The 14,259-nt window shown below is 41.4% G+C and overlaps 1 protein-coding gene across 3 annotated transcripts in view; it reads left to right on the top strand.

Moving 5' to 3' along the window:
• Window positions 1–14,259, top strand: part of TGFBRAP1 (transforming growth factor beta receptor associated protein 1) — a 60,697-nt gene that overhangs the window by 41,157 nt on the left and 5,281 nt on the right. For all 3 annotated transcript variants that reach the window (XM_024204425.2, XM_024204400.2, XM_024204408.2), the window contains exons 6-9: window positions 6,901–7,242; window positions 9,530–9,587; window positions 11,403–11,546; window positions 12,716–12,862. In XM_024204425.2, coding sequence (XP_024060193.2) covers window positions 6,901–7,242; window positions 9,530–9,587; window positions 11,403–11,546; window positions 12,716–12,862 — 691 coding nt within the window. The remainder of the gene's footprint in view (window positions 1–6,900; window positions 7,243–9,529; window positions 9,588–11,402; window positions 11,547–12,715; window positions 12,863–14,259) is intronic.

Consider the following 14,259-nt stretch of genomic DNA (forward strand, 5'->3'; position numbering starts at 1 on the left):
TAGCAGTTCCTCAAGGAATCAGTTTTGAAGCACTTGGAGGAGAGGAAGGTGATCAGGAACAGTCAGCTTGGATTCACAAAGGGCAAATCATGCCTGACCAACCTGATTGCCCTCTATGATGAGATAACTAGCTCTGTGGATATGGGGAAAGTGGTGGATGTGATATATCTTGACTTTAGCAAAGCTTTTGATACAGTTTTCCACAGTATTGCCAGCAAGTTAAAGTAGTATGGATTGGATGAATGGACTATAAAATGAATAGAAAGCTGGCTAGATTGTTGGGCTCAACGGGTAGTGATCAACGGCTCGATGTCTAGTTGGCAGCCAGTATCAAGCGGAGCGCCCCAGGGGTTGGTCCTGGGGCCGGTTTTGTTCAACATCTTTATTAATGATCTGAATGATGGGATGAATTGCACCCTCAGCAAGTTCGCAGATGACACTAAGCTGGGGAGAGAGGTAGATACGCTGGAGGGTAGGGATAGGATACAGAGTGACCTAGACAAATTGAAGGATTAGGCCAAAAGAGATCTGATGAGGTTCAACAAGGACAAGTGCAGAATCCTGCACTTAAGAAGGAAGAATCCCATGCACCGATACAGGCTGGGGACCAACTGGCTAAGCAGCAGTTCTGCAGAAAAGGACCTGGGGATTACAGTGGATGAGAAGCTGGACGTGAGTCAGCATTGTGCCCTTGTTGCCAAGAAGGCCAATGGCATATTAGGCTGTATTAGTAGGAGCATTGCCAGCAAATCGAGGGAAGTGATTATTCCCCTCTATTCGGCACCAGTGAGGCCACACCTGGAGTATTTTGTCCAGTTTGGTCCCCCCACTACAGAAGTGATGTGGACAAATTGGAGAGAGTCCAGCGGAGGGCAACGAAAATGATTAGGGGGCGGAGGCACATGACTTACAAGGAGAGGCTGAGGGAACTGGGGTTATTTCTTCTGCAGAAAAGAAGAGTGGGGGGGGATTTGATAGCAACCTTCAACTACCTGAAGGGGGGTTCCAAAGAGGATGGAGCTCGGCTGTCCTCGGTGGCAGATGACAGAACAAGAAGCAATGGTCTCAAGTTGCAGTGGGGGAGGAGGTCTAGGTTGGATATTAGGAAACACTATTTCACTAGGAGAGTGGTGAAGCACTGGAATGGGTTACCTAGGGAGGTGATGGAATCTCCATCCTTAACGGTTTTTAAGGCCTGGCTTGACAAAGCCCTGGCTGGGATGATTTAGTTGGGGTTGGTCCTGCTTTGAGCAGGAGATTGGACTAGATGACCTCCTGAGGTCTCTTCCAACCCTAATAATCTATGATTCTATGTATCTAAAGGGCTCAACCTCTTATCAGGTGTCTTGATAAAAAGGGCTGCAGAGTTACCTCACCTTGGCCACAGGCATGGAGTTACTCCTGCAAAACGGGGGGAAAGAGGCGCTGCCCCCCTTCCAGGAAACACAAAAGAGAATGAGTGTAAAATATCTAAAAGTTTCCTATTCTTACTCAGACCCCACCTCCACTACTCAGGAGGAGGGAAAGCTTTCTGATTTGGTATCTCAGCAGGGCAAGGGGAGGAAAATGTTATCCCCTGATAAATTTGATACTGCAGGAAAATGGCATCTTCCATATAGATCTAACCAAATGTGGCAGTAGATAGGAAGACTAAGTTCAAATACCTGCCAAATCCCATCCTGAGACAGGAATTCGCTTCCCCCTTCTTTTGAAGACATAATCAGGGATGAATGGGAATGCCCTGACAAGGGAAAGCATATGAGCAGGCATGCACTTAGGTACCATAAGATTCAAGAGCCAAAAAATGCCATTAAGAAATACTGAAAGTAGATGCTGTGATGGCATCATAGCAAAGGATATGATGGTCACATTGAAAGGGGTTTCTCTCCCAAAGAGACAACTGGAAGAAAGATGGAGGTCACCTTTAGTAAGGACTTTGAGCCTTAGTTGGGTGCTCCGAGCATCCCTAGCCACTATCTGTTTTATGAGAGCTATGGTCTCTTGGCTAGATGACCTACAAGTTTTGGATGACAAGGCCCATCCTGACTTCAGTTCTGCCCTTACAAAAATATCCCTAGCAACACCTTTCATTTCAGACACCTCAGTGGACAATATGATTCTCAGCTAGGTGCCACATCTGATCCTGGACTGCAGTTGCTCACACCAGACAAACCCTGTGCTCATCCAAATTCATAGGCTTTCCCCTCTCTGGAGAAAAAATTGGATAAGATAGATGCAAAAGGAGCATCCAAACCAAAGCAGACCCTCCCATCTCCATACAGTACCTCAAAGGCACTACAAGCCCAACAACAGGGAGAAAAGCTCCTTTTGTTCATCCACATCACAGAAGTACCAAAAGGAAGATGGCAGGTAAGTCATGGGAAAACCATGTATCACGGGTCAAAAGCAGAGGTGATTGCAATGTATGGACTTTGCTATGGTACCAAAAGACTGTGCATCTGTCCTGATTTGAATCTAGGAGACAGAATATTCCACTCCTCAGAAGGATGGTGTCTCTCAACAATACCCCTAAGAACTGGTTCCCTCAGAAGGAGGACTGTATTGCTTTTATATCCAAAAGGCATGATTTCAGTCAAACCCATCTAGTGTTTAATAGGATTGCCAGATTGGGTGATTGGATGAAGTAGGGATGGAGTGGGGCCTTCTGGTTTCTTATGCGATGGTCATAATTCCACATCAAGTTGCCAGAAATTTCTGCTGAAGGTTTGGAACTGCACACCATTATGCATGCAAGAGTGGGTGCTGGTTCCAGTCCAGTTACTGGAGTCTCAGATGTTTCACAATCCCAGGGAGGGTCCACTGTCAGTGGTCTTTGCGTCTGCTCTATGGTCCCTCTGGTACTCCTGAAGGATGCCAGCCTATTGGGATGAAGAGCACATCTGGGTCCCAGAACACTGCAGGGCACATGGAGCTCCATTGATAGGAATGAGAGCATCAGCCTTGTGGAAGTGAGTGGTGAAGCTTGTCCTGTGAAGGTTCCAGAGCCACCTCGTGAATCATGTTCTATTCTGGTCCAGTCGGACAGCAGCGGCATGCTAGCAAACCTCAGCAACCAAGGGAGAACTCAGAGGTGGATCTTATGCTTGGAAGTGTTGGAAGTAATGGAATGGACTGAGGAGAAACTAGTTCCATAAGAGTAATAGAAAGTGAGAACTAAACGAGAAGGCAGACTGACTCAGCAGATGCACCATCAACAACTCATGTCTGAATCTGGACATCTTCAAACTCATCTCATGGAAGTATGGCTTCCCAGCAGTTGATCTGTTTGCCAGTCACAAAAATGGAAAGCTATCAAAGTACTTCATTACAGAAGCAGATTCCAGGTGACTGGGGATAGACACTGGTGGTTGAAGGGCTTGCTTTATGCATTCCCACTGTGATGGTTGTAGAGCTGCTGTGTATTAATCTATGAATAATATGTAATATTGTAAGTGACTTAGTGAGGTCAAAACACTGTGTAATTATAGAGTTCTTAGAATTTCCAGTATGAATGTACTGATCTAACTTAATAGGGGGTTGTGGGAAGAGCAAACAAGACAGTCACCCAATAGATCTGACACCCCAACATGCACTTGAAAGACAGTAAATGGCTCAAGCTGTTAGCTTCAAGAATGCAATGTCCAGTCTCTCATAGGTTGCAAACCTTATTTTGCCAAAGCTGGGAAGCTAGAAATCAAACATTCAAGAGTTAGACTCGAAGAGCGAGAACGGGGTTGATTGACAGAAACTGTCTAGGGAGCTAGGCTGAGTGTGAGAGAGAGACTCTGAAGAGGGAGTCTTAAGCAGTAAGGTCTTCACAGATCTAGCGAATGGTAGGCCTTCGGGAAAAGCTAGATATGCATATTATCTATTTTTATTAGGGCAATCAAGAGATTAAAAAAATCAATCGTGATTAATCGCACTGTTAAAAAAATTGTGATTAATCGCACTGTTAATAATAGAATACCATTTACAGTATTTAAATATTTTTGGATATTCTCTACATTTTCAAATATATTAATTTCAATTACTACACAATACAAGTGTACAGTGCTCACTTTATATTTATTTATTACAAATATTTGCACTGTAAAAAAAAGAGAGAAATTGTATTTTTTAATTCACCTAATACAAGTAATTCAATTTACCACCGTTCCAGAGGATATGCGTCCATGCTGATGACTGGTTTTACTCAATAACGATCCAAAGCAGAGCGGACCGATGCATGTTCACTTCCATCGTCTGAGTCAAATGCCACCAGCAGAAGGTTGATTTTCTTTTTTGATGGTTCAGGTTCTGTATTTTCTGCATCTGAGTGTTGCTCTTTTAAGACTTCTGAAAGCATGCTCCACACCTCGTCTCTCTCAGATTTTGGATGCACTTCAGATTCTTAAACCTTGGGTTGAGTGCTTTAGCTATTTTTAGAAATCTCTTTGCCTTCTTTGCATTTTGTCAAATCTGCTATGAAAGTGTTCTTAAAACAAACGTGTTTTGGGTCATCATCTGAAACTGCTAGAACATGAAATATATGGGAGAATGCGGGTAAAACAGAGCCAGAGACATACAATTCTCCCCCAATGAGTTCAATCACAAAATTAATTAATGGATTAATTTTTAATGAGTGTCATCAGCATGGAAGCATGTCCTCTGGAATGGTGGTTGAAACATGAAGGGGCATATAAATGTTTAGCATGTCTGGCATGTAAATATCTTGCAGTGCCAGCTACAACAGTGCCATGCGAACGCCTGTACTCACTTTCAGGTGACATAAATAAGCGGGCAGCATTATCTCCCATAAATGTAAATGAACTTGTTTGTTTTAGCGATTGGCTGAACAAGGAGTAGGACTGAGTGGACTTGTAGGCTCTAAAGTTTGACATTGTTTTGTTTTTGAGTGCAGTTTTGTAACCAAAAAAAAATAAAAGCTACATTTGTAAGTTGCACTTTCACAATAAAGAGATTGCACTACAGTACTTGTATGCGGTGAACTGAAAAATACTATTTCTTTTGTCATTTTTACAGTGCAGATATTTGTAATAAAAAATATAGTGAGCACTGTACACTTTGTATTTTGTTGCAATTGAATCAATATATTTGAAAATATAGACATCCAAAAATATTTAATTTCAACAGGTATTCTATTTAATAGTGTGATTAAAATTGCAATTAATTTTTTTAATTTTAATTAAATTTTGAGTTAATCATCTGTGTTAACTGTGATTAATCAGCAGCCCTAGTTTAAATGAATTATTACTCCTCAGAGTTCCGTGTTAATATGCCTAGTATGCCTAGCAAGGAATCTATTTGTCAAAAAATATTTCCTGAATCTTTTTTGTTGTCTGCATTGTTACAGACATAGTTGCTGACAGGTATTTTGAAATAAATTACCAAAATAATTGAAACTGGTGTGATTTATATTGCGGTGTTTTGACAAAATATGCAGAATTTTGCAGAATTTTTAATTTTTTGGTGCATGATTCCCCTGGAGTAAAAGAGGCCGAGGTGGGGATGAGGTTATGGCTGAGGTTTTCAGAAATTGTATCGGATCGCTGTACTTCAAACATAAATACACTTCTTCCATTACTTCACAAGATAAAAGATGGGAGAAGTAATTTAGGATGAGACTTAGCAGCCCCTGTTCTTTCTGAGCATTCTGCTTCCATTTCTGAAGGTTTACAGTATTTCTGTTCTGTCCAGTAGAGTGTCTGGAAGTGTGGAAACCAAAACAAAAAAGGTCCAGTCATCCCATCAGTACGGTTGCAGCTCTAATTTACTTCAGTTGGGTCCTCAAAACTTAGTGCAGTCTTCTGAGAGACTTTTCTGTTCTTTCTGGATCTGCTCTGTGAATATTAGCTTTGTTTAAACTTGTGTCCAAATCTGACTGCTGTCCCAGGCATTGAAACCTTAACAGTATAAGTCAGACAGATGTTTTAGACATCCTGAGGTGCTCTACAAATCTGAACATATGCAGTAACTTCTTCTCCTAGACAAACTTTTTACTCTCAAAATATCCTTCAGGAATATTTTCAGCCTTGTCTGAAGGAGCATCTCGAAGAAAAACAAGGCTTCTGTTAGCACAGGCAGCACTCTTTCAACATTGGTAATTCATTCATTGTAACTCAGGTGGGTTTTAACACTCTAGAGGTCTGTACTTAGTCTGCCGTACACAACATATAGTTGTGTATCTATAAATAGCTGTTCATTTAATCAATCTTTTATTTTCTTGACTCTTTACCATATGTTGGCAACCACCCTCTCCATTCCACATACAAAATTTCTTTTAAAGCATAGAGGTCTCCCTGAGGTTCTCTGTCTTTTTAAAGAAGAGCAAATTTAGTTGCTGGTGAAAGGTGCCAGGTGGACTGTCCATTGGACAAGTCACCTTTATCTACAGAACACATACTGTACTGGTGGTTTCATTGTGCCTCAGCCCTGTGTGAGAGGATAGTTGAATGCATCCAGAGACCAGCACAAATAATATAAAATAGTAGTCCCCTAAGAGCTGGACTGGGGCCACCAACTAATTTCACAGTGGCCACAGCTGTCGGATGTTAATTTGTCAGTACTTACCTGAGATGGATTCATACCAGTCTCCAAGAAGTGAAAAGCTGATCGTCCCCTGACTAGTCCCTTTGAATCATGAAGTTCTCATGCCCTGGGACACATACATCGAATGACACAAGAGTTCTCCCGTAGAATTAGAAAAATCCCCTCATTTGTTCTGGGGGAAATGTCTCTAATAGTAAGATTAATAAAAATAACTTTCAAAAATAGACAGTTTAAATGGCGTCTTTGTACTGAAAAGCCTATGTGCAGACTACCTCAGTATGGCTTTTGTGTGTGCCTATGTATACTTTTTCTTTCTTTTTTGCTTCATTTAGTTTGACACTGTAATTGCAGAAGCGGCCAGCTGGATGTCCGGGAACTGATCTCTCTCTACCCCTTCCTGTTGCCTACTTCCTCTTCATTCATACGATCTCATCCGCCTCTTCACGAGTATGCTGATTTAAACCAGCTGACCCAAGGGGACCAGGAGAAGATGACTAAGTGCAAACGATTCCTCATGAGTTATTTGAATGAAGTCCGCAGCACTGAAGTTGCAAATGGCTACAAGGAAGACATTGATACAGCTTTGCTCAAGCTGTATGCAGAGGCTAATCATGAAAGCCTTCTGGATCTACTGGTCTCGGAGAATTTCTGTCTTCTAACAGACAGTGCTGCCTGGCTGGAGAAACACAAAAAGTGAGACATTTCATTAGATCACCAACTCTGGGGTGGGAGTGGGAGAAATGTTTTGTTTTTGGTCTGTACATTTACCAGTCACTTAAGGATTTGAATCCATTTCTCTAGATGTCCCAGTCAGACGAGGCTCACTTTAGTTTGTGGTGTTGGTGTATGCACAAATGGCAAAACAGCATACTTGACTATTTGTTTTAAGAGATGGACTGGAATGTCTGGGTGGAGTTGAAGCTCAAACTTGAGGTGCATTGACAGAGCTGTGTGTAGGGAGCTTGCAAGCCAGCAGTTTTATGCTGGTTCAGGCAACTTGAACTTCTTTTCATAATTAACGAGCTTGAAAATGAAAACTTTGGGGGGGAAATATTCCCCTTGAGGTTAGGAAACTGTTCAATTGCCGGATCCCTAGGTGTTTCTAGGCTTAAAGGACCTCGGCTGTTATTTGATACTTTGTTGTTGTAGTAGTAGTAGTAGTAGTAGGGTTGCCAACTTTCTAATAACACAAGCGAACACCCCTTTCCCTTCTTCAAGGCCCTGCCCCTGCTCGCTCCATTCCTCCCGCCTTCCGTCGCTCACTCTTCCCCACCCTCACTCACTTCCACCGGACTGGGGCAGAGGGTTGGGGTGCAGAAGGGGGCTCCAGGCTGGGCCAGGGGGTTAGGGTGTGTGTGGGGGGTCCAGGTTCCCAGCATCGCTTACCGAGGCGCTCAGGAAGCGGCCGCCAGGTCTTTGCAGCCTCTAGGGACCTGGTGGCTGCTTCCGGGGGCCGCACGGAACTAGGGCAGGCAGGGAGCCTGCCTTAGCCCCAGGTCAGCAGTGCCTCTTTTCGAACGGGCGTTCCGGTTGAAAACCGGACACCTGGCAACCCTAAGGGCTGGTCTACACCCAGCCGCTAGTTCGGCGGCTGGGGATCGAACTTCCGGGTTCGACTTATCGCGTCTGGTCTGGACGCGATAAGTCGAACCAGGAAGTGCTCGCCGTCGACTGCGGTACTCCAGCTCGGCGAGAGGAGTACCGCGGAGTCGACGGGGAGCCTGCCTGCCGCGTGTGGACCACGTCTGAACCGCGGTAAGTTCGAAGTAAGGTATGTCGACTTCAGCTACCTTATTCACGTAGCTGAAGTTGCGTACCTTACTTCGACTTGGGGGGTTAGTGTAGACCAGGCCTAAGTAGTAGTTAAAACTAAATGACTTGTACAGTATTGAACAAATGATAGAGTGACTGGTATGACCCTTTGTGATCTGAGAGACAGTGTGACAATTAAAAGTGGAATGATAAGAATAAACTGTTTCTTTGTTGTTGAGATGTCTTGCGCTGGGAGAAAAGACACCTTAGTACGTGAACAGAACTACTTTTAAGTTGAATTCTAATTAAATCTATAGTTACATTATTTAGTAGTTAACTTTAAAACTACTAGTTTATTCACTGGTCAGAAACTTCATGTTTGAATTCTGAAATCTGATATTGGTTTTCCTGCTGGTGCTTCCACTGAATTGAGAAAGGAAGAAGTTATGAGAGCCCCAAAGGGGTTTATTTTGGAATACCTTAGAAGGGGGAGGACCCAGAAGAGAATAAAAAAGTAGAGAATCAAGTGCTTGACATTCAGCACTGTTCAGAAAACTGTATACAGTAAATGTACACATAAAAAGTGTGAAAACTAACTTTAAGCAATGTGTCTGCACCTTTCTCTATTTTTTTCCCCTCTCAGACATCCAAAAATATATTACACAATAGTATAGCATAGGATAGGCTGGACTGGAAGTCTCAGTTGTGATTTTCATTGGATTTAAGTGTTTTACTGTTTCAGTTGTCCAACAAATCCACTTGATGACAAAGACTTTACATGACTAATTTTAGTTGGAATAAATATGAAAGGCAGAATTTTAAACCCACGGAAATAGGCATTATAATGGAAACAATGGAGAGCCATACTATAGTAGAACACATTTTATAACATGGGAGACTCTTGTTCTGAACTGCATATTGCTGTGTCTTGACACTAATCTACATTGCAGTAAAGAACATCAGATTTTTTTTAAAGAGGAGGTAGAGTTTTATAAATACTATAGTGTAAAAAAGAGATTTTGGTTGACCAGCAGCTGTTAATGAATTAGAATTGCTCCACTGATACTTAATATAGAACTTTGTGGATAGGTGAATTCTAAAATGAAGGAAAGCATGACATGTATGAAGACAGTAAACCACTGCTCTTTATCCTTTGCAATTTGTACCATATTTAAACTGATGAAGAGGATCTAAGAACTTAAATGTTCATACATTTTTTAAAATACAGGTATTTTGCACTTGGACTCCTGTATCACTACAATGGTCAAGATGCTGCAGCACTTCAGGTTAGAATGACAAATCAGTATTTAATCAAAATGGTATAATAAAGCTTTTGTTAGTTCCTTCATAAACCACCCTGGAAATGTGTCTAAGTAATTTCTAATTTCAAAATTTGGCATATATCCACAGCAGGATGAACTTTCTCTTAAAACCTAATTCCTCAGACTGGTTAAAATGTTAGAGAAATACAAAGTCACATAAGTGATTATTAAAAAAATTATTTTCAAGATAAACTTTTATACCTTAATTCTTAGCCAGAATTATGATGGGTTTTAATGGACATAAAAATCCCAAGTGGGTGTGTACTTACCCTAGTTACTGTTGTGATCATATCCGTGCATCTTCAGCTAGAAGCATTAAAATGTTCTCAGTCTCTGACAGGAACCTCTCATACTGAAGAACTATCTTGGTAATTTCTTTAGAAGATAGTCCCTTCAGTAGATTGTAAAGATGTCTTAAGTAGCTTGTGTTTTTCTGTTTTCTTGGAATATGGTTGTTTCCTAGATTTAAATAAACTTTGACTTACATATATTTGACTAAGTAAATGAGGCAGGTAGTCACCTGAGTGATCCTGGGCGGAAAAGCAGCCTCTGGATATGCTGTGGTGTTTAATTGTGCATCAACAAAAACTGTTCCAATATTTCACAACCATATTTATTCATTTAAGAAGTTTTTTCCTATGTTCTGGTATTTCCTATAAGGGTTTAATCCCTTCTTCAGGGTCTCAATCAATGCCCATTAAAGTTAATGGTAAGACTGGTCAGGTCCTTGGTGCAGAAATGAGGTGGTGTAGGATGAGCAAAATCATTCAGCATATAACTTCTTAACCCAGTAATGCACCTGATAGGTGCTGGAACTGGGGGTGCTGCCACACCCCCTGGCTTGAAGTGATTGCCATTATATACATCTCTACCCCAATATAACGCTGTCCTCAGGAGCCAAAAAATCTTACCGTGTTATAGGTGAAACCGCGTTATATTGAACTTGCTTTGATCCTCCGGAGCATGCACCCCCGCCCCCCCGGAGCGCTGCTTTACGAATTCATGTTATATCGGGTCGTGTTATATCGGAGTAGAGGTGTACATGGTTTACAGTTTGGTTCAATGGCTCTTAGCACCCCCACTATAAAAATTATTCCAGCACCCCGATTCCCATGAAATAGTGTCTGCCAGCTACTTAGCCTGGTTCTGACAAACTTGTATGAACTCCTGTAAATGTGGTAAGTTGATTGCAGCTGCTAGGCAAACTAATACACTTCGGCAAGTTCTGCATTTAGGAACAAAATGAGCATTAAAGAAAATAAGGTTGCGTTTTACTAAATTGCTGTCTAAGTTATTTTGAACCTGTGCTAAAATATTAAGAGCAGGATTCAAGTAGAAACCAGAAGCTGAATGTAACTTTAGAGCAAAGAGAGCAAATTCCAAACTGATACTGTGAAAAAAAATATTTCCTTGCATATAATTAGACTGTGCAAGTCACTGAGGCCAAGAACTGAGGCCAACATTCAAAAAGGGATATCCAGAGTTAATGCTAACAAATTTTAAAGGAATATTAAACCTCCGTGCTTCAGGATTTAAGCTAATCTCTAACCATTAGGGACTAGGATAAGGGATATGAGAGAGAGAGAGAGAGAGAGAGAGAGTGTGTGTGTGCATGTGCATGCACTGAACTCGATAGGAACCAACAACCAGGGAAAGATGTACAATTGTAATAATGTTGCTGTAATTTTTTAATTGAGCAGTAGACTTGGTATAAGATTTTAAGTATATTAAAGGCAAACTCCTAAGAAGTTTAATTCTTATACACTTTTTCTGTTTCAGTTATGGGTGAAAATAGTTAATGGAGACGTTCAAGATTCTACACGTTCGGACCTCTATGAATATATAGTAGACTTCCTTACCTTCTGCTCAGACCAAGAACTAGTGTGGAAGTATGCTGAATGGGTTTTACAGAAAAGTGAGGAGGTTTGTGATTGTATCCCTTCTTAAAAAAAGAGTTACAGAAAAAAATTTCTTCCCTTTCATGTTTCCCACCCCTCTAAATCTTTCAGTCTTAACTATCGCCGATCTAATTTGTTTGATGAAAGTGCTTCATTTCAGAATTTGCAGATGTCTACTGTGAACAATAGATTTAAAAATAATATTAAGCTGTCATCTTAAACAATGGAAGAAATTACATTTTGTATGCTAAAGGGGATTTATATTGGAGTTTTGCTTCATATTAACAAGGATTTTTTTGTGTGTTTGAAGATTAAAACACAAGCTGATGTCTCATTTTAGTAGTTCAGTACTGGTAGTATTCCATTGCTCTAAAGGGCTGCGGAAGTGGTGACGTGTGTGGGAAAGTGGGGTAAGCAACCTTTTTCTCTTGGCAACATCTATGCTGCTTCAGGAGTTAGATGGCTTATGCTCTTTACTTACCAAAATCCAAGTGCATCATTTCTGTAATATCCACGAGTATTTAATACTCCAGTCTAAATGCCAACTGAGTGCTTGTGCTAGAAAATGCACAAGTCGCAGCCTTTGTCCCATGGAATTTACCATCTAAATAGGTTCTAGTTATTTCTGAATTAAGGCATTGTTGTTCCATCTACTAAGCATGTAGACTTAACTGATACTGAAACCAGCCTCCTGGATCTGTACTGTCACAGTATCAGAAGCATGGTATTTAATGCCACAATTAGTAAATCTTGTTGATTGTAGCCATTATAAAAGCTTATTAATTACATTTACTTAAAGGAATCCAGAGATAAGGTTGAAAATCTGAGCTGACATTCTGACCTTTGACTCTTCCTTTTTTGCCTTGTCCTTTGTGGTATTTAATATTTTATTATGCTTCTCTCACATTCATGTCCTGGAATGAAAAGTATTTGTTTGAAAAGGTCCCTACCACAAAAGGCTTACAAATTGGGCAATGTATCGATTCTGAATTGGGGCAGTAGGTATATGATGCATCAAGAAGCAGTGACTGAGCAGCCCAGTTCAGTAGGTTTTGTTAATCCATTATTTTTGCATAGTGTGTTCTGGATATTTTGTATTTGATTTCTTAATTTAATCATTAACAAAAAACTGAATGCTTAAAACAAAAAATAAAGATGTCGTCTGACTTCCTCAATGCAACTAACTTGTTATAGGTTGGAGTACAGATTTTTACGAAAAGGCCTTTGGAAGACCAGGGAAAAAACAGCTTTAATCCAGATAACGTCATGAACTGCCTTAACAAATACCCCAAGTCACTTGTTAAATATCTGGAGTACCTAGTCTTGGATAGAAAAGTAGAGGTAAGCTCTTCAGAAATACCACAAAAAAGGTTGATTCAGTGTACAAGCTGGGATACCTCAAATGGAGAGCCTGAAGTAGACAATTAGACTTCATAAGTGTTTCTTGGCAAATTTGAACATTTTGTACAATGGGTTTTAAGTTTACCCAGAAGGTAGAGAAAGAGAGGATGATCTTATGACTAGAGTGTAACCATGGGAATAAGGAGATCTGGCTTCCATTCCCAGTTCTGCAACATTGTGCTTCTGTAATATTGTGCAAGTTACTTAACCTCTCTGACACTTTCTCCATCTCTGGACAAGGTATGCTTTCCTGCCTCATTGGTGAGGCTTAAATCATTTATGGGAAGTACTTCGAAATCTTCAGATGGAAGGAGCTATGGAAGTGCCATCTATTACTAAGGCTAAGACTTTGTCACGGATATTTTTAGTAAAAATCAGGGACAGGTCACGGACAATAAAGAAAATTCACGGAAGCCCATGACCTGTCCCTGACTTTTACTAAAAATATCCATGACAAAATGGGGAGCCCTTGGGAACTCCGGGGCCCCCCAGCACCTGTGGGGCCTCGGAGCTCCAAGGTCCCCCTTCCCCCATGGCTTGGAGCTGCGGGGGCCCAGCCAGGAGCTGTAGGGTCCCCCGCCTGCAGCAAAGAGCCCCTCGGTGCCTGCAGCAGCGGGAAGCTCTGGGGTCCCCCTACCTCCTATGGTGGCAGGGAGCTCCAGGGGTCCCTCTACCGCGGGTGGCAGCCAGACCCTGCAGCTTCCAGCCACATGTGGGCTGAGGACACGGGGGTCTTTGGAACTCACAGATTCCATGACTTCTGCGACCTCTGTGACAAAATCGTAGCCTTATTTGTTACTTATATGATGCTATTCATGTGCATAGTGCAGTAGACATGAAGAATGGTGAATAAACAGATACGTTTCCTGTTGCAAGGAGTTCATTACTTTAATAAGCAACATACAGACCAGACTGGAGGGAAAGTTGTCTACTAAGATTTTTTTTTTTAAACTCTTTAATTCCAATTGGTACACCTGCACCAGTGGAAGCTGTATTGTGGATAGGTTTAAGTGCTTTTACCACAAGAGTTAAACATCATGGTGCTAAACGCACCTCAGCTGGCCTGAGCTTGTGTGTGCTTCCACCAGTAAACTTGCAACCAGAGGGAATTAAAGATCTAAAACATTCTACTGTAGGCAAGGTCATAAAAAAACAATGGTTGAGCAATAATTGCTAATCTTGTTACACTTTGATGGTGTTTCTTTTAACTTCACAGTTTCAATATTTCAGAGGCAGGCATGGGTGGGAAGGATAGCTCAGTGGTTTGAGCATTGGCCTGCTAAACCCAGGGTTGTGAGTTCAATCCTTGAGGAAGCCATTTAGGGATCTGGGGCAAA

This window comes from Terrapene carolina, unplaced genomic scaffold (assembly GCF_002925995.2).
Source record: "Terrapene carolina triunguis isolate 2854851 unplaced genomic scaffold, T_m_triunguis-2.0 Scaffold21, whole genome shotgun sequence".
Lineage (NCBI taxonomy): Eukaryota > Metazoa > Chordata > Testudines > Emydidae > Terrapene > Terrapene triunguis.